This window comes from Periophthalmus magnuspinnatus, chromosome 6 (assembly GCF_009829125.3).
Source record: "Periophthalmus magnuspinnatus isolate fPerMag1 chromosome 6, fPerMag1.2.pri, whole genome shotgun sequence".
Lineage (NCBI taxonomy): Eukaryota > Metazoa > Chordata > Actinopteri > Gobiiformes > Gobiidae > Periophthalmus > Periophthalmus magnuspinnatus.
The window spans coordinates 25,057,935-25,079,381 of record NC_047131.1 but is presented as its reverse complement, the minus strand read 5'-3'; the positions used below and the strand labels follow the sequence as shown (position 1 = coordinate 25,079,381).

The following is a 21,447-nucleotide window of genomic DNA, read 5'->3' as shown; positions in this document are numbered from 1 at the left end:
CCCAGCGGTTTCTCCTTCCCACTGCGTTGAGTTAAAGTCTCAGTTATCAGAGTCTATTCATACTCGGAGCAGCAGTAAGCAGCGATCACATCTCATCAGTCACCATGGAGACAGCAGCAGCCTGCCAGCAGCACCTCATTTATTTATACCTTTACATAACTCACGCAACGCAGGCCACTGGAGCAAACCGTGAAAAATGACAGATCAGCAGTTTCACAGACCTGTGAACTTTGTTGGACACATTTCCTAAACATGGAATTTTTTGATCACTGACAATACATAAAAACTTGCATGACCTCACTATACCTTTTGTGTACAATCACAAAGAAGCATTGTCAGTCACAGAACACACAATTCAAACACAATAAACGACCAACTGATATATAATCCTATATTGTTCTACCAAAGGCTGTATCCACCGTAACAGCCAATCATAAACAGCAGTCACCAATAAAATCTGCCATGTGACTCTAAAGCCAGTATGATTTATGATGTAATGAGACAGGTTTAATGTTCAATCTGAGCCTGCAGTGTTGACACAAGTGGTACATTTCTTGCAGTTGATGTTATACCAAATACTCCAAACAGCATTTCTCTCCTATTGAACCATTTAACACCTTGTGTTATGCTGCTTTGAGCTCAAAATGGTGTTTTACAACCCAATCAGGGCTGTATGGCTTTGGAGAAAAAAACTTTTTTGACACATATTGATTGTAATTAGTAGAATGATTTATGTTTACATAGGAGTAGTTGAAGTGCACACTGTAAACAACTTCAGAAGCATTAACATTTGACTGAATCCCATCAATTTCCTTGTTTGTAGAGTGCAAACTACTGGTACAAGATTTTATATAGAAAGAGGACTTTTGTGATTTGATAAATGAGTCTCTGTAAATACTTTCTTTACAATATATTCAGCATCATGCATTCGAGATCTCTACTGCTGACAAATCTCATTGTTTTGTTCAGTATTTGGCTCTGCATGTATCCTGCAGTCCCCCGCTGCTTCTCCATCTCTCCCTCTTCCTCTGTCCCTGTCTCTGCACCGCCCTGTCTTTGTCTGTACATAGACTTGTGCACATCACCCGATTTCTGTGTGTACATAGACTTGTGCATATACATATATTGTATAGTGGTGTAGTAGTGCTCCTGTTTGTCCTGCTGACTGACACCGAGCTGCTGTTGTTGTTGCTGTGCTTTTTGCAGACCGTCTGGTTCGATCTACACCAGAGGCTAACAGACACAGATGCCACGGCCAGCGCAGTGAGTACACTCCCAGTGGAACCACTATTTCATTTCAAGCTGCACTTCATAACTTTTCTACTGGTGGGTTCACCACCTGCTTGTCTCCATGGAGATTTTATTTCATTCCCATCTCTATGGGCTCAAGTAAGTGGTGCCACCAGGTCAAGTTACAGGCCAGATCATTGGAGAGACAAGCCAGTTCATATTAAGAATGCATGTTTTTCAGGGTATTTTTGAGATATAAAATTGCCTGTAATTGAGAAATGCCAGGTAGATACAGACTGTGGAACATTCTAGGCAAATAGCAGTTTGCCTAGAATGTGCCACAGTCTAGGCAAACTGCTATTTGGATCAGACCAGGTGTATTGTTTCTACATAACACATAAGACAGACACAAATCACATTTCAAACATATGAGCAGCTCTGGTCCGAGTTCTAGCAGTTTCAGAGTCCTGTTGAACATGTATGGGTCAGTGTAATTTTAGGTCAGAGGGAAGAGAGTTCCACAGCCTAGTCCCCTTAGAAGAGAAACTCTTCAAATGTTTTAAACTTTGGAACTACACACTGACAGAGGTTCTGGTGTTAGGTCTGAGAGAACCCTCACACTGAACAGCCAGAGCAGATAACATCCATCAAAAAAAAGTTATGCAGTAGACCTTTAAAACATATGCATGGGTTTCAGTCAAATGACTTTTTCCACCGTTTATGGTTGTCATTTCAGGGACTTTTTCTCACTCTGAAACCAATGGATAGTTACCCACATCTGCATGCTAATGTTCACATTTTAAAAAGTATTACACTGGCTATATTTTTCAAAGAAAGGCTAATTGGTATATGAAACTGTGTATACTGTTCCTTGGGTCAAAACCTACTGACAGGCTGGGTAATTAAAAAATATCCCATAGTGCACATTAGATGTGACTCTATACTTTCTTTTTTATGTCACTTTATTAATTAGATGGAAAAGAATTACAATAATAACCCCATGTCTCTTGGGCCATGCTGCTTTCAATGTTTTCTGAAAATGATTCTGTTTGTTCTTTGTTACACTGAATCAACCTGAATAATTTATAAAGACTTTGGATTCCCCACAAGTATTAATAGAGTAACAAAACCTCACCAGCAGAGAAACCAGAGAGGTGCCGGCTGTCCTACATATGCACAATCTTTGTCTCTAACACTTTAAAGTACAAAGTCCTCAGCCGTCTGCAAGTGAGAAATGTCATGTTCACAGTTATACGCCAGTTTAAACATTTCTTCCACTACTAGTACTACACCTAGTGGGGTTGTAGTCTTGCAGATAAGAGACTGAAAATAGAAAGTAATAAATAAGGACAAAGGAAATCTATGAGATGTATGCTGCAGGGAATACAAACAATGCAAGTATCTACCAACTTATGAACACTGCATAGAATACATTTGTTCCAGTTTTTGAACACCACACTACACCACAGTTCAGCAGAAATGGAAGATAGTTTGTTTGTATATTTGACTTTTCATCATTACAAACTCCAAAAAGTCCATATGATTTAGTTAAAGGTGCTATATTACACAAAATGTACTCTTGTGAGCTTTAAGCCATGTAATAGTGTTGTTGCCTCATCAAAAAACATTCCTGGAGCTGTGTTTTGTTTTGTTCACTCATGTTTGAGTATCCATTTATTATTAGGCCATCTATATCTTCAAAGCTCAAAATGCTCTGTTCCACATTGTGATGTCAGTCTAAATATGCAGGATTTCATAAACATATGCAAATTAAACAAAACATAACTCCAGGTATGTTTGTGATGTGGAAACATTATAACATAATGTAATATGGGCCCTTTAATTATAATGATTATAGCCAGCTGGAGATTTGACTTGCAATCAACATTTAGCTTTTAGTAAATTGCAGTATTTAATTTTATAGCAGTCCAAAACAGTTCCAACTTACTGACAAGTCAATTTAATAACAGCACAGTGTTGTTGAGACACTGAAATCAGGACAAACTATAACTTCAAAACAATATATGTCTTAATATCAGCGTCTTCAGAGTTTACACAGCTATGGTGGAGGGAGCCTTAGGTTAGATTACTTTAAAGTGGACCTATTGTGCTAAATCAACTTTTTAGAGCCCTTAACTATATTATAATTGCTTCCCCTTCTCATTTACCCTCTCGATGTTGTATTTAGCATGATTCATGCATCTTTAAGTATTCCTGTATTCAGGACGTCATTGCTCCAATCAACCCCAGTTTTCACCACCACCGGTACACGCCCACTGCTCTGTATTTACTTCATTCTCCAGTTTTATTTTCTTAATTAGTGATAAATGAAGGATATGGCAGCATCACATATTCATTCTTGCAAAAAAAAAAAAAAAAGCAACCCACTAGTGTGATCCATGCACTTATCCATCAGAGGGACTGACAGCTCTTTGTTGTGATGACGTGTACGGTGATGTCAGCTCCAATTGGACACCACAGTTTTCTTACACGTAAGTCAGCTTCTTTCTTTTATTAAGTCATTTTAGATCAATATTGCAATTTAAAATGTCCAAATTATGATCCATGGGTTTTATAGATTATAGCTATAAAGCAGATGCAAGCACAATATCTCTTCTTTAATACCTTTTCCCCAAATTTTATCTTTTATCTTTTTCTTTTATGAAACTATACACAATTGCTAATATTGCTACACTGTTTTCCATTTAACTGGTCTTTAATTTACACAAAAGGAGAATATACTTTTTTGATGTATATAAGTGGAAAAGTTGTTTCTAGACTGAAACTAATGCAATCAGGTAATGAGAAATCAGATTTGATGTTGATAGCGTAGTGTGGCACTGTGTCTGTGGCACTGTGTCTGTGGCGCTGTGTCTGTGGCGCTGTGTCTGTGGCGCTGTGTCTGTGGCGCTGTGTCTGTGGCGCTGTGTCTGTGGCGCTGTGTCTGTGGCGCTGTGTCTGTGCTTTTATTGCATTTGGATATTGATACTATGAGGTGCAGTTTTTATGGAGAAAAATAGTCTATGTTAAGGATGAGTGATATGGCAAACCTTTATATTGATCAATGGCCATTTTGTCTTTCAATATTGATTTCATGCAAACAATATAGACTTTAAGACAGAGCCTTTTAACACAAAATAGCCACATTTCTTCCTGAAAAATCTGAACTCTCCTTCAAATTACATATTTTTACTGACATAGGACTGGGCTCAGACCCCTTGATTATAAAGCCCCAACAATATCACTATTAGACATGACTGAATCTTGATCTTCATTAAAATGTGTTTCATTTGCACAGCCCTTGTCTACACAGAATAATATTTGTTGACAGCTCTTTCAGAGATCCTTTGCAAAACCAGATGTTTCAGCCAACTATTGTACATAAGGAGTCGACATAAGGAGTCGGTGTGCCAGTCCCCAACCCAGACAAACAGCATTGTATTAGCAAGTTTTGTCCATGCTTTACTGATTAAAAAGTAAGTTTTGTATGAAATAATATCAGTCTCTAGGGACTAGTTGACATGTACTTGCACTGAAATACTAAACTTCTCCTCTCTGTGTTTCTTTGTTGTTTGTTTTTAACCTCCACTTGTTCCTTGTGCCTTTGTGAACTCTGCTCGTGGCTGTTTTAGTGGTTTTCTGTGTTCCAAACCAATCATGAGCGTTATTGTGGTAATAAGCCTTCAGAGTCTGTGTCCATGACAACTGATAATTCAGTAGTCAGTCTCTCAGTGTCTCACCGCCGCTGCCGCCTCTTAATGTGTACCGTAAGTGGCACAACTGCTGTGGGCAAAGTGCAGCAGGTGATTATTGCACTCCATCCTGCAGACACAAGACCAGTCTGTAACTGCTCCTTCTACATCTGCACACACGTAAAGAGGACATCATTATTCAATTGAACAGCACTTACAAAATACACTATATGATTGCATAGTAAAGAAGAAAAGGCTTGAGTCAGTACAGCTGAAGTTGCAGCAAACTGGTTTTAAAAGTAAGAATTTTTCTGTGAGCTTTTGTAGATTAATATTTGAAATCTACAGTGCATGCCATTTGTCCCCATGAGGCCAGTGTCAGTCCCAGTATCTGTTGACTTGGACCTGGTTAAAGCTAGCACAAAATAACAGCTGAGAGACTTGCAGATCAATGCACTTGACTTCCAAATAACAGTTGAAATGTTTAAATAAAATAAAAACAGTGGCCAGATGACCTTTGAAGACTTTTCTATCTTGGACAATTGAAACATTATTCCACCAATAATGGCTTGTGTTTTTACCTTGCCCCTGTATAAGATGTGGATTATTTCCAAAGCCCTGAACCTAAACAAACCATGTATTTGTGCAGGTTACGTTGGTGCTTTGCTTTTGTTGGTGCTTTGCTATAAGAACCACTATAGAATTATTTATAATGTGGTCAGAAGATAAACACCTCACAAAGAAAATGATATTAAATTTCCTTTGACCCAGTGTATCTGTTCTTTGTAGCCTATCTATACACTCATTCCTCTGAACATGAGAAGGTCGCTCCCCTATTCACCTTTACATAATTCCCTCTTACCGCTAGCTCCATCCATACCTTGACCTCCCAACTCTCCACACATTCCTGTATGATTACACCTCTCCGCCCATTGCAAACCAATCATCACTTTACACAGCACAAAGACGCCTCAGCGACTTGAACGGCTCATGCGGGAGGGCCATAATAAGATCACATACAGTGGGAGATAGAGAGCTGCTTTGAAAGTGCAGTTGGGGGTTGAATTACCGAGGCCATTTCGCTTCTGGGGAACACTCTTGGGCAAGGAGCAGCCGGCGCACAGTGATTCCAGTCAGCTGAAGTGGGCAAGCCAATCACACACTGCAAGATGTCTTCTGATCCACGGGAAGCACATAGAAAAACACAGACAATAAGAGCAGATGGAGTGGAGGGGGAAGTTAATAACAGAGAGATAATGGAGAATAGAAATGGGGATGGAAGCAGGCTAAAGGCCACAAGTAGCTTTGAATATTTCGAATTTTGAAATTCAAAACAGATTTATGGCTTCTCTGTACAGCAACAAAGATCTGTCTGTATTATAGGGGATGCTGTTGACTACGTAAAATGGACGGGTTGAAAAGATTATATCATCCTCCTGAGTGCAGTGTGCTGTGAGGCAGAGCTGAAAAATAACATTTAATCTCTGTAAGGGTTAAGGTTCACTCGAAGTTTAGAATAAAACTTTTACGCCTCAAAATCTGTTGCTTCATATCTGTGTTGAGTTAGAACATGGTGAAATATGCCCAAATAGCACTGTGGGATTTTGGCTTGTTATTATGGTATTGTACAATTCCAATTTGTGCTCAGTGGTAGCTGTCTTCTCACTGTAACAATATAAGCACTAAAACATGTCGGTGGTAATGAATTTGAATGTTTAATGTTCTTTAAGGGTTGCTGCTGCATAATTGAGGTGATCAGTATAAAGGACATTGGCAAACTTATTGCAGTCATTATTGTGGATATATGGTGATACTGTCTCTTGTGTTGTGTATGGTAATGTTTCAGGGTGCGCTGTGTAACTTGTATCTGTCTCCTTGGAGATGTTATTGCTTTGCCTTGAATGTTACACAGTTTGGCATTAAACTTATCTATCTTGAATTCATTTATTTGCATTTTAATTGCTCAAAAATACATTGAACAACATGTTCTAAGAGTGGGCTTGCCTCTACACAGATTTCACCTGTAAATTATCCTGGTGCTGTCACCTGCTTGTCTCTATCGAGAAACAGGAACATTTCAGGGAAAGTAATAACATTACATGGCAAAAAGTAGGTGCCGCACCCTCTGTTACATAGAGCACCTTTAACATTATGTTGATGTCAACAATCTAATCTTTGAGCTGAAAATGCCAATGATCTCACTTATATACAAACATAATTTTACTTTTAGATTAGATTGTATTTGCATATGCAAGTAAAAATAGTCTTATAGCCTCTTGCTTTATTTATTATAACTAGAGTTTAAGTAGCTACACACATTGGGCACAGGTGGGTGGTCCTGTAGCCCCATGTTTAATGCATGTGGAAGTAAGATAAATAGAGGGACAGTGCAGGGTTACAGCAGAAAAAGAAGTTCGCAAAAGGCCATTTATAACACTGCCCTTATGAAAAATAAATCAAGCAGTTATAAATATGAATCATACCGTATGAGCAGGTCACGCACTTGACGGAGGTCTCTGCTAACACATTTTGAATCAATCAAACAATCAATCAATCAATCAACATTTATTTATAGAGCACTTTACAACACTCAAGGAGACCAAAGTGCTTTTCAGTAAAATCAAATTAAAACAAGTTAAAATCATACTAAAACAGTAAAATAGGAGAATAAAATAGAATAAAATACATTAATACAACAAATTATAAATAATGATAATGTGTCACAACATTACTAAGTGTTGAAAGCCAGTCTGAATAAATATGTTTTAAGCCTGGATTTAAAAAGACCGAAGTCAGTAATGGTGCGCACGTCAGGAGGCAGTTTGTTCCAGAGTTTGGACCCAGCAACAGAGAAGGCCCGATCACCCCAGAGTTTGTATTTAGTTTTTGGAACTTCCAAAAGGAGTTGATTTGATGACCTCAAGGCCTGGTTTGGATTTCGGACCACCAACAGTTCAGCCAAGTAGGGCAGGGCGAGGCCATTAAGAACTTTAAAAACAAAAAGTAAAATTTTAAAATCAACTCTAAAAGTAACAGGAAGCCAATGGAGTGAATAAAGGACTGGGGTGATGTGTTGGCGTCTGGATGTGTTGGTTAAAAATCGTGCTGCAGCATTTTGCACAAGTTGGAGGCGACCCAGGGACGACTGAGAGACACCAACCTAAAGTGAGTTACAATAATCTATTCTAGAGCTGATAAAAGCATGAATCATTTTTTCAAGGAAGGTTTTCTGAATGAAGCACAAACAAATATATGGGGAAACATGTGCACAATATATGCACTTAAGGCATTACTTAGTGTTCAATTGTGTAATGCAAAATAAATAAATTGTGTTAATTGTGTTTATATCCAATACAGAGATGTATGAATGTTTGTTTTTTTAAAAACAAAATCAAAATGCATATAATATTGGAGGGCTTATGTCAGGTCGTGGCACTGTATTCATTATGTTTATTTCTTATCCTTAAAAATGTATATTTGAGTTTCCCTCACAACTGTGTTAAACTAGTGCCCACAGACATATCTTCTGTACCCATATATAAAAACTAAATGGTCCATTCTCTCTCACCTCTCACTTTATTATTCTAACATGTCTTTCCTGACAAATCCTGTTACACTTTCATGCCTTGGGTCACAGCTCTAACGATCATATGGTGACATTTAACACCCGAAAAGTAAAAGGTCACCTTCATTGTAAGATCATCGTTTCCTGCTGAAAAGCTTCAATATTTAGCGTCACATTTCTGCGTTAATAACATTGACTTTGATTTGACCACACATCCTATTTTCCAGTATTAGTTGAGGTTGAACATGGACTGTTTGAACTTTGAACTGTATAGTAATCTTATTGTTCAAACCATTTAATACCAAAGTGTTCTTATTGAGGCTTTGACTCTAATCTTAATTGTGCTTCTCTGGAGCATTGAGAATGTCATTACAGCTGAGTGTGTATGTCGGTGTGGCCAGGGCTGCGCTCCAGTGAAGCGGCTGATTCAAAGTCCAAACTGGAGGCAAAAGCTTTACTGTGCACTACTGACCAGACACAAGACTTCGACCAGTGCAATTTTAATTAAATAACAATGATCTGTGTAAATGGGAACTGTCAAGTTGCATTGACAGCACTACACAACTGGTACAGCATGAACTTGGACTTCTTTTCATCTAAAGATTCTAAATGAACCCCAATGAGTACAACAATGTATAAATTGTCTTGGTCTGTAGTTTGGCTCTGTGATAGTTTGTCTTATGATGACACCAAGTATGGAGGATATACAGAGCTATATAAGTGTTACAATAACATATCTGTAATACATTTAGTACAGTGAATGAATCTGTACCACTATAAGTATTGTGCACAAAAAGTTTGAAGCAACGAATTATATTTTATTACTTTGTATATCATTTGTCGATAGATTTTATTTTTCACAATGGTCAGTGTTATATAAGGCTTATACATACACACTTAGCATATACCATGCACATTTACACACTCAATCGTCTTACATACTACATACACAAGTGTATACTGTGCATATATTTCTGTTTACATAGGTATGCCAGTATATGAATGACACTGTGAAAAACATGCACACCCTAGGATCCTGTGAAGATGCTGTGTAAGCTTATGAAATGGGGTCCATCACCCTGTGCAAGACAAATTATTTGAAGGCTTGGCAGGTAGTTATGTTTTACTTTTGCCATTTGAGGATCCGCCGCTAGCTTGTGTCCAGGGAAAAGTAAGTTGATGTCACCAGGTTAAGCTACAGGTCAGGTCTGTGGAATACTGAGCCCATTCACAGTCAGAATGCATGTTTTTCAAGGTACCTTTTTTGCAAAAAAGAGATATATGCTTAATGCCACACCATTAATCCCAGTGAAGGAAATCCTGACCAAGCTAAACGAGATGTTGAGATGTCCATTCTTCCACAATTTGACTATGGCGACATCATTTATCGACATGCTTCCAAAAGTAACCTTGCAAAATTAGATACCATTTATCATTCTGCGATCCGTTTTGTTACAAATGCCCCCTTTAGGACACATCACTGTCTGCTGTACACTCAGGTGAGCTGGCCCTCACTGCAGTCTCGCCAAAATATGCATTGGCTTATGTTTGTCTATAAAACCATGCTAGGGCTCACACCTTGTTATCTAAGTCAGCTGCTCGTACAAGAGTCTCCCTCCAGATACAACACTCGGTCCTCACAGCTCATCAAACTGAAAGTTCCTAAGTCTAGGTCTTCTCTTGGCCTCATGTCATTTCGATGCGCCGCTGCTAATGATTGGAATTTGGCTCAAAGCTCACTTAAACTGGACTCCTTCATTTCTCTATCTGCTTTTAAATGTAAACTGAAGGTAATTTTTAAAGACGTGTAAACGTTTTACTAATGATACGAAAGGAGATTTTTAGTGACAGATGTAAATGTTTGTTTTATATTTTAATTAAATGATGTGAGTCTAATTGTGTTAATTCCCCTTCCCCTTCCCTTGGCTGCTCTGGCATGCCCAGGCCATCATTGTAAATAAGAATTTGTTCTTAATGTTTTGCCTGGTAAAATAAAGGTTAAATAAAATAAAATAAATAAATAAAGCCTTGCACAACATCTGGAGAGGGGTCCCCGTGTGCACCCACGGCTCCTGATGGGTTGCCCTAGTGACAGTGAAGAATGGGGCAAAATGCAGAGGACAAATTTCACTATGGGGACAATAAAGTGTACCTTCAATTTAATATCTACGGAGATAAGCAAGTAGCCCCGGCCAGAAAATGTTGTTAAATAGTCCACCTTTAAGATAAATAAAGAGGCAATCATTTTGCAATAAGGACAAAATGTAGCTGCACCATCTGCAATGATAATGATAATATGCATTATTGACAGGTAAAAGGCTTCAAAGACGCAGTGTACCTCCTGCTGGCCAAAGAAGTGCTTGATCTCACATCCGACTTCATAACACCCACAAGCACAAAGAGTTAATAACACAAGACATAACAGTGTTGTTTTTAGTACATGTATTTATACTCATGCCTCAGTGTACTTGAATGTTCTGTATAAATTCTGTATAAACTGATATAAATGAAATATTTAACCACAGCACATTTAACAGGCCAACTAAATCACTATTTAATGCATTACCTCCGTACGGCTCATATTCATTTCATTCAAATCTTATCCCCCGGTCCACAGTGGCACTATCCTCATAAGTGTGGTTTATGCAGATAAGTGCATGTGCTGTATGAGATCAGCCCTCAGTCAGAGCGCTGACATATGAGGGGAGTCAGTATCATATTGAAAAATTCTCAAGTGGCTCTTCATGTCATAAGGAATCTCTGTAAATTCAATGAAAAGAAGAAAAAAATGCAACTATAGTAAGTAAACTGTGGCCCCCAATAAGCACAAAAAAACAGTGTTCATCAAAAGTGAGGGAGTGAATGAGTGAGTGTCATATAAATAAATTAAAGATAAAATGTTAATTAAATTAAAGGTGCACTATGTAACTTTTCTGGTGGAGGCTCTGTTTTTTTTCTATTTGTGCACTGAAATGTTCCACAATGGGGCATTAAACTTATCTATTTTGCGTTTATACAACTACACATATTTTATTGCTCAGAAATACCTTGAAAATCATGTGGTGTTAGTGTGAGCGGGATCACCTCCCCAGAGATCTGACCCATAACCTGTATGGCTGCATTTACACTGAACGCAAATTGTGCGTCAAAGGCAGGTGATTTACGTGTTAACCCTGTGTAAAAGGTGGTGCTGAATGAAGCGGAGAATTCGCTAGGGTTGAACATTTTGAACTCTCTGCATCTATTCGCATCACGTCAACCAATCAGGGACCGTATATGATATGTATAATATGCCTAACTGAATAGGCATATTTAAATAATAAAATGCTAACGTATTATATGAGGCTTATTTACTGAATGAAAACGTTTTTATATTTTATTTAAAATTAGTTCAATTCTGTGGTCTTTCTTTCTGAACAATATATAGGCCACTGTATCAACATAAATATTTGACATGCAGATCATTTATCCATTATTGACAGCTGCTTAGCATTTTCTCATTTAAATGATTGATAATACTAAAATATGCAAGTTTAGCTAAATTACATAATAATAACATAGGAAAATCAAATGTTGAATGTGTCAATGATTGCTCCATCCTCAGAAGTGGACATTTAATCATTCCAGGCAAAGGTACACCTTTAAAATGTAAATGTAGAGAGAAATGTGAATATCAAAGCCCACTTTGGCCCTGAACACTGACTGTACACTGTCAGCTCTTTTCTGTGGCATTCCCTCCACAGGCCCCTAATCGACTGTTGGAGTCATCAGCAAAACACTATTTCACCCAAATATAAGGCTCATTGAATCAGGCTGTCAATATAACGAAGAGTGTGCAGACAACAGGACGAACAGCTTATAAAAAACTATTGCTTTACAGCACTGGGGCTCACATAAATCTACTGAGGCAGGAGGAAAATGGAGACACTCAGCCCTGTAGTCACTGTGGACACGGACACAATGCTACATGCACAAGGGCCAATTAAAGCACAGTTAGATATTGTAGTCAAGACTAGTACAGGACTCCTACAGTTAGTATAGATTCTACACAGAATGACACAGAATCGGATTTACAGTGGCCTGACTCAGTGAAGCTGGTACAGCCAGTATATTTCCCAAATAATAATACATAATGAACTGAAATAGGACTGTGTAACTAGTAAAATTGTAATAAAGATTGAGATTCAGTCATCTCTAATGAGCAATAAAAAAAAAATTAAAAAAATCAAATGAAATAATTTTATTTATTTATTCACATGTGTTTTTATCTATTACAGTCGCAGTTGCCATGGGTCCATTAAATTTCCATCAGTTGCTGCTGCCTGTTCAAACAAACCTCAGCCAAACTCCTCTGAGCTCATATCACACACTCCACATAGAGAACGCACCCATCACTCAAACCCACAACAATGCTAAAAGAATAATTTGGCAGAAAGACAATCAGGCTTGTTTCCAGTTATTTTTTACATTCATTTAATACATATTTCATGACTTCAGGACAGCCCATATAGTGAGCATTAACTTCAAAAACAATGGTGAACTTGACTGGATGCCCAATAAAAGATCCTTTGATGCTAAAACGCCACAGGGAACTTGCAATATTAATGATGTATGTCAGAAGACAGATAAAAAGATTGAGTTGAGGTGACATGCAGTAAATCAGACCTCGACCTTGGTAATATTTTATCGGGTAATACATTATCCATATTGCTATTGCTAGTCATGTGCTTATACGCTCTAAGTGCAAAAAACATTTAAATGAACAATGAGTGTTTTACAAAATGGCATTTCCTTCTTTATAATCTGATTCATTGTGGGGCATTGTAGACGTGCCTATAAATAGTACCACTGTGGTTATTTCATCAGGCGAAATATGAATGAGCTTGCCCGCAGTCCCCTGGTGCATAACTACATTAGAAAAGTGTTACATGCAGGAGCCATTCAGCCAATTTTTTTTCTATTGGCCCCACAGCCCGGTCTCAGAGATGGGACTTTAATATCACATGATCATCACAGCACAGCCGATCCGCTCTAGGTGCAAATTGGAGTAAGCATTTATTTGGATTTTCAGCCCTAATCACTTTTGTTAGTACTATGAGTCATGTGTTATTTAAAATGTATAAACCATGTGTTAAGCCTGGGAAAAAGCTTGTAAATGTTACCTTGTTTCGAATAATTCAGCCCAAAAACTGACTTGATCCCCACCATCCCCAAGTGTATGGAGCCTCTGGACGCCTCGGGGGTTCTTGTGTTTGTTGATCATCTGAAAAACTCTCCTTAGGGATCACTGACAAATCATTACACTGTATGATCTCAAGAGGATTTTACAGCAAAACAAATGCACCTATAACAACTAATGAGTTTGCATTGAGTCAAAATTGCATCTAAAAAAATGATAGATTTGATTTGAAAGCTCATCAATGTTTTAAACTAATGGAGCCCTTGTGCTGAATGAGGCTTTCCTTTCTTACAGTAAAGTCATCTTGAATAATTTAAGGTGACTGCTGTATTTTTTATTGGATTGCCAGTGTTTTGGACGGCTGCATAGATCCATTGGTGTAACCTAAACTGTGGGTAAACTCCTCTTAGGTCCACGCAGTGTGTTATGTATTCTGTGCAGCTGTTACTGTAACAGATTGGACACTGTAACTCATGGAGTAGTTGGCCATCTTGTACTGCAGTCCAGAGAGAGAGCTATGCAAATGATCCACTCTCCAATGCAACACCTGTCTATGCCCAATTCTGAATAAGTGTGGGATCACTCCTGCCCAGAACAACAAACCAAAAGGCCAACAGGAGACACATGTTAAGTGGTTTGGCCAGGAAACGTAGCTGTTTTGTATATGAAGGTTTAGTATCCAGTTTGACTACAGTTCATTATGTGCACATCTTTAAATAGGGCCGTATTTTGCCAGAGTAAAGTAGTTATAAAAGGTGTAATGCTAAACTTGGATATCCCCTAAACAGTACTGCGTAAGTCTGCTGTTTTCATTAGTTATTTATCATTACTCATCATGACAGGACCTATTTAAAAGGCAAAATTTTCTTTCTACATTACAAACATTAGAGTTACTGTGCAGAGTACTTGTTTTATTATAATACCAGTGGAGCCCAAAAAAATCGAAAGGGGCATTTTGTTTCATTACATTACTATTACTATTAACGGTTGAAACAAACTCACGACATGAAAAATTGAAGCGAATGAAAGAGTGTATTGAAAATGAGAACATGAAGTCTGGAGATGTCAGGAGCAGAAGAAGTAGGCCAGTGCGGTGTGGAGAGGAGAGTCAGATGAAAACCTGTATGTGAGGAACTGGTATTTCCCTGTTCCCATGGCAACGGCACCCCAGTTCTCCCCTCCCCTGCCCGGCACCGCTCCATACATTTGCTCAGTGTTACTCCTGTTTTCACATCCAGCGGGACAGAGCTGGAAGCACACATCCCACATGCAGTATAGGCAGTGGAGAGTCCTTGCTCTAGTCTATGCAGAGCAGCGCTGCATATTTGATGGTGTTGTCAGTGTGAAGCCTCTGCAGGGGGCTCGGGGGGCTGAATACAGATGTGGGACAGGAGAGAGAAAAGAGAAAAAAACTGTAGTGTTACATAAGTTTTCAATACGCATTCTATTTCACAGGGTTTCTGCTCAGGTCTTGACTTCAAACGCACATTGAGGATTCAATTTATTGTTACCTCACAAAGGAGGTTTTTACATCAGCTTTGGTGGGTGGTTTGAATTTGGTTATATTTTTAGAATTGTTCAGTAATCAGCCAAGGAAGAAATTTGTTTTTTAGGTTTGTGTCAACTGTGTGAATGCCAGACTAGGGTGAAGGGCTGCACCATTATGTAAAAAAAATTAGATTTGTTTGATATATGTTTAAAAGTAGGCTTCTGTTAAAAGTGCACATTGTGAACTACTCCAGGAGCATTAACATCTGAGAGAAGACTGAAATATGAACTGATAAACTAACACAAGAATTCCATGCATTTCAGAACATGTTTGTAAAGATCTAAACTAGGCAAGGAAAGTTTATTTGTGTAGCACAATTTGTACACAAAGTAATTCAAAGGGCTTTACAGAATAAGAAAGACATTAAAATCGCACTACAAACATAAATAATCATTGTAAAATTGACATCAAGAGTGCAGAATAAAAATCATTCAGTCAAAACAAGCCAGTGAAGAGACCTGAGCACAGGACTTATGTGCTCATATTTCCTGGTTTAGTCTGACCAGCAGCGTTCTGGATGTACTGCAACTGTTTTACTACTCGTTTGGAGAGGCCAGTGAGCAGGTTTGGTTTAGACAATATACCTTTGATTTGTGCAATGTTTAGATGGTACTTACAATTCACAGTGATCTGCTGGATGAAGTGGCAGAGTGAATGCTCTGGTCCATATTCACCTGCTGCTAGTGAGACATAGATCTGAGTGTCATCTGCAGAGTTGTGGTAGGACATTATTCCTGCGTATTAATGGACCTAACGGCAGCATGTAGAGATTGAACAAAAGGAGTCCCAAGATTGACCCCTGGGGCATGCCACAGGTCAGAGCCATGTGATCGGAGACACAGTTTCCATTCTTAACAAAATACTTCCTGTTTTCTAGATAGGACTTGAACCAGTTTAGTGCAGTACCTGAGATGCCCACCCAGTCCTCTAGTCTCTGTAAGAGGATCCCATGATCCTACAGGTCTTACAAGATTTTTTCTATAAAGACATATATTTGTCTTTGCAGGAGACATGCTTTTGTCTAAATAATCGCAGCCTTTGCAATTTGATAATTGTGCCAACTCAAATTTCAATTTTGATTCAATTTCAATTAAATTTGAGTTTGATTTTTGATATATTGTGCAGCCCTAGTTTGTGTGTCATTGCAAACACATACTTGTCAGACAAACTTGGATTCTTTCTTGAATTAAAACCAACTACATGTATTTTGAAGATAACATTGTATCACTGGAAGATAAAGATATTTCATCTTTTACACTAATAATGTATTTTCAGCATTAACCCTTGAGTTACTGGGCCTCTCTTAATCCTACTTCGTTACCACTGTATGAACTACTTAGATTTCATAAATAAGGTCTACAGTTTCTGCTTGGTTATTGCAAGTATTGCATCCCAAAATAAATGAAAGGTTAGCTCCAGCTCCATTTGGTAACTGTCAACTGAATTTGAGGAATTGATTTGAATACGATGTATCAAGACTTCATAATTTTCTTCACACTTGGCTGGCTACTGACAGACAGGACAAAATTAAAAGCTGTTTTAATTATCCAAATCGTCATAGCTGGAGACCAATAATGGATTGCTCAATGCCATTAAACCATCAGTCTGATGAATATTCCTCCCCCAGAATTATTCCAGTCTTTCAATAATGTTAGTGAAGCACTACTATTAACAGAAGTAGGAATGGCTAGAAACACGCGCCAGTTTTTGAATCCATTTTAGTTGTATTGAGTTGAAAATAAGCTTAAATAGAAGTCACCACAGAATTCATCTTGTTTTGGTGCCTTGAATTGTATTGGCATTCCAGTAAAACACAGTCAATAACAATACTCAGTGTGCGTTTTTACAGCGCACCGCTAACTTGTCCAATCAACGTCTTGAAGGGTCTATATTCCCTCTAAAGGCATGCGCTGTCTCATGATTTACAAGCTGTATACGAGCAACAATATGCCATAGCGTGTGTTCGTGCTGACACCAGACGTTTCATTCAGAGCATGAACAGATGCTGCAGGCGAATATTTATCATCTCCTCCTAACACAGAGTGAACAGCGTGAATGGTGTATGTGACAATGACACTGTACATACTCCTCACCAGCGGACAGGAGTGCTGTTATTTATTTATTTTGCCACATACACACATCATTTTTCTTTTTCATTTGTATTGATTTAATTTGATATTAAAAACAGAAAAGAAAACATAAATTGATGGGTGACATGTGTAAGGAATGCAACTTTTTTATAGTAATAATAATAATCAGAATCATAACATAACAGTTGTATAGCAGTTTTGATGACTTACACAATATAAAAACGCAAATGAAAGAAACAGATAAAGGAGATGCAGTTATTTGAAGGCAGTTTTGAACAGGTGAGTTTTCAGAGCTTTTTTGAAGATGGTGAGTGTGGATGAGTCTCTGATGTGTTTGGGCAGGGAGTTCCAGAGGGTGGGGGCAGCAGCGGAGAAGGCCCTGTCCCCCCAGGTCTTATGTTTAGTCCTGATGGGTGGAGACAGGAGGTTGGCGTCAGCTGATCGGAGAGCATGGGTGGGTGTGTGGTGGTGAAGGAGCTCAGAGGGGTAGGTGGGGGCCAGGTCATGGAAGGACATGTACACAATGTTGATGAGCTTGAATTGGAATCACTGGGGGATGGGGAGCCAGTGGAGATCTCTGAGGACAGGGGTGATGTGGTCATGGGAGGATGTGCAGGTGAGGAGGCAGGCAGCTGAGTTATGAATGTAGTGCAGTCTATTGAGGAGTTTATAAGGTGAGCCGTAAAGCAGGCTATTGCAGTAGTAGTACGTTTTATTGTGCTTTGGTACTTGTACTATTTTGCAGATATACTGAAAAGCCTCTTTTTAGAAATGATAAGTTGCAGTCTAACAAGAATAACCTCCAATCCAGAAACTTTTAGGGTCCATTAGTCTCCTTACTCCATTAGTCTCTTACTCCATTTTGCAACTTGACAGCAGTGGGTAACCTCAGTGCAGTGCCTATGGACACCGTGGCCAGGGGTAATTATCTGGAAGTATATGGTACGGTGCATGAAAATCATTCAGACACAGGAAGAGACAGCACATCTAAGGATACAGCCTGTATCACAATTGGATGTGTTATACCTTTTATATGGGATCATTTATATCTTCTTTCTCATGAAAAATCTTAACTTCATGTCGGCAGATACATTGGTTATCAGCATCTTTCAACCTCTTACTCCCCCAAACTAACCCAAACCCCTGATCAGCCCCTGTAGTTCATAGTGCAGATCCGGTACAGTATTAGGGAGAGTCCCTCTTGTGCTGGGCCGGTCTGGGGGGAACAGATGTAATTGCAGTGATTCGGTCAGGGAGGCAGCGCGGCTAATGGAGTGGCAATGATTAGATTAACAGAGGCTGCTGGCCAATGTGGTGTTTCTAATTGAGTTGGTGTGCTCCTCAGTGTGCCTGTGTCCTCAGGTAGACTGCATACTGGTAACTGTGCCTCCATGTTTCCTCATGAGCACCTTGTACACACCACTTCTGTTTATTACTTCATATATTACACAAGTATATTGATGCAGGCTTGTTCATCCATGTGCGGCAGAGTGGTTAGCCCCATGACAGCAATTTGAGATAACTGCAGCAGATAAACATGGATGTGAGGAGATAAAATAGTCATTACATGGCGATAAAACAGGCATTGACAGCTATAAAACATATGTAAGACGTGGGCCAGCATAATGCCAATGTAATGGTGAGCTCTTATCTGTTCAAGAAAAAGTTATGGCTCTTATTATTAAAGTCTTGGTGATATCATTTCTGTGGACAGTTACAATATCTATTCAAAGTGTAGAATGCATTTTCGCTTTTGACTTTGCAAAATATTCAAGAGCCAAAAGTGGCATCGATTGAAATGTACAGGGAGGACTTTGGTCTCATCTGTATTGCAGGAGTAGCTTTGTCAGTGGACAGAGGACTCGAGTGTAGCAGACAAAAGCAGAGGGTGAAGTCAGGTCAAACAAGAGAACACTCCTACTTCTTGATGCTTATATGACATAAGCAACCCTCATCTTTTCTTATGCTGTGTAAGATACAGTCAAAATCAGTGCTGGAAAGAGTACTTAAAATGTGTACTCTATTAAAAGTACAGCTAATAATGTACACAACTGTGGGATTGTTTGGAAGGAGGTAACAATGTTCAAATATGGCTAAAAGCTCACAGGAGTCAATTGTGCAGAGTAAAAAGTGCACATGAAAAATACTATTCAGAGTACTAGTTGCTTTATAGCATGATTATAGAAGCATCTTAGAGTAGTATTTTCAACAAAACGTGATCAATCAAACTGTCAGACAGAAGAAAGTCTTTTTTGTAACCACCATGTACCACAGTCGCACATTGGAACAATTTAGACTCAGAAACTATGATTGAAAATGTAATGAAGTACAATTACACACTAGAATTATACTATTGTTTACAAATCTTCTTTAAAAAGTACAATTACCCAAAAAATCTCAGCTACAGTAACACAAGTATTTCTAATTAGATACTTTCCATTTCTGGTGAGATGTGAACAAGTTTGGATTGTTGGTTCATCTAGGGAGAACACAAAAACTGTTTATAGAGAAGAAATGAATCTATCCCTCTCCCAAAACATGAAAATTCAGTTACAGTTGCTAGCTGTGCACTGAAAACTTAAAATGTAAACTGTGTGCTTTGTGTCTCCTGTGTGTGCAGTGAATATCTGCTGGAGTTATCTAGGTCATAGTGGATGAATTTTTAATTGTACTATAGTGTTCTGCTCATGAAAAGCCAAAGATGGGAGGTAATCTGATGTGAGAAAACCAGCGCAGTAGTAGCCCCTCGGTCCTGCTTCAGAATAAGATTTCACATGATTATATCAAAGGTCTTAGAGCACCTTCTGTAACATATTTACATTTTGTCACTTGCAGATAATCATTACGGGAGTTGGGCAAAGAACTTGAAGTGTTGTAAAATGCAATGAGAATCAAACTGTTCATACTGTAGACAGGTTTTACTATGACATTTTTAACCCTTATTTCACATATGCTGACATACAGTATCTTTTAACATTGAAGGCACAAAACTTCCAGGAATCATCAGATGTTTAGTGTAACAAGTCATTTGAATTTGATCAGCTTTTCAGTCAGTACAGCTGAAGTTACATAATAAACATCAAAGCAGCAAATAGTTAATGTGCCACGCTCACTATAATAGAGCTGGTGAAAGCTAAATGAACTGCAAATGCAACGCCATGTACTAGCAGTCCTCTAACTGTGCCAGCTCAGTATTTAGTGTATTTCTGCAGATTAGAAGTCACAGAAGGCATAAAAGTCCCAACTTTTATCAAAGGCACAAAACTCCAATTAAAACTTAATCAGAAAGGACCTCATAAGTGATGTTCAAATTGAATGGCCACCAGGTTTGCAGCCCTGCTTGATTATTCCACTGAAAGTCGGCCACATTAAATTTTCATGGAGATGCCACCAGGCCAGGTTACAGCCAGGTCAGATCTGTGGAGAAGTAATCCTGCTCACAGTAAGAATTTAAGTTCAAGTATTTTCTTTGCAATAAAACACCCATAATTAAATAAGTGCGAGATAAGTTTAAGGCGATACTATGGGATATTCGAGACAAATCAATAACATCCTCATGGAGAAAAGCAGGTGGTGCACCCTACACAAGAAAAGTTACATAGGACACCTTTAAAAATGCTAGTTAATATCCAGTTATAGCATTTATTTATTTACTTTAGAAGCAGACGAAAGCCTTACACAGCCCTACATACCAGAGCACCTGCTATGGCTTACGCAGGAGCCACAGCTGAACTGACCTGTTTCTGTGTTCTCCTCAGTCCTTGCTGCTGATTCGCCAGGAGATGGTGGTCCACCAGAAGAAACTGGGCGACTTCTGTGAGGCCCTGAAGCAGTACCTGAAGAACGTGTCTGCTCAGAGAGACTGTTTCCAGTAAGTCACATCACACACACACTGGATACTTGTGTGAAAATTATTTTTAAACACGATAAGTCCTGAGTCCTGTCATTTACTTAGTTGTTCAAAAATGTATGAAGAGGAACAGGATTATCTTACTACTTAGATTCTGCCATTGAGCTTACTGTGTATTATTCACATAAGACAGAAACTGATTTATTCTTATGAAGTAATTTAGTGTCGGAACCAGTCCAACTATTGTTTTATTTCTAATATAGCTCATATATTGTCCTCTGCTACTGACCTT

General features: G+C 38.6%; 1 protein-coding gene across 2 annotated transcripts in view; it reads left to right on the top strand.

The window, feature by feature from the left end:
• necab2 (N-terminal EF-hand calcium binding protein 2) overlaps window positions 1–21,447 on the top strand; it is a 103,399-nt gene that overhangs the window by 68,512 nt on the left and 13,440 nt on the right. Inside the window, exons 9-10 of one of the 2 annotated variants that reach the window (XM_033968744.2) lie at window positions 1,207–1,263; window positions 21,064–21,176. In XM_033968744.2, the coding sequence (XP_033824635.1) occupies window positions 1,207–1,263; window positions 21,064–21,176 (170 nt within the window). The remainder of the gene's footprint in view (window positions 1–1,206; window positions 1,264–21,063; window positions 21,177–21,447) is intronic. The other variant, XM_033968745.2, reaches the window with a different exon arrangement.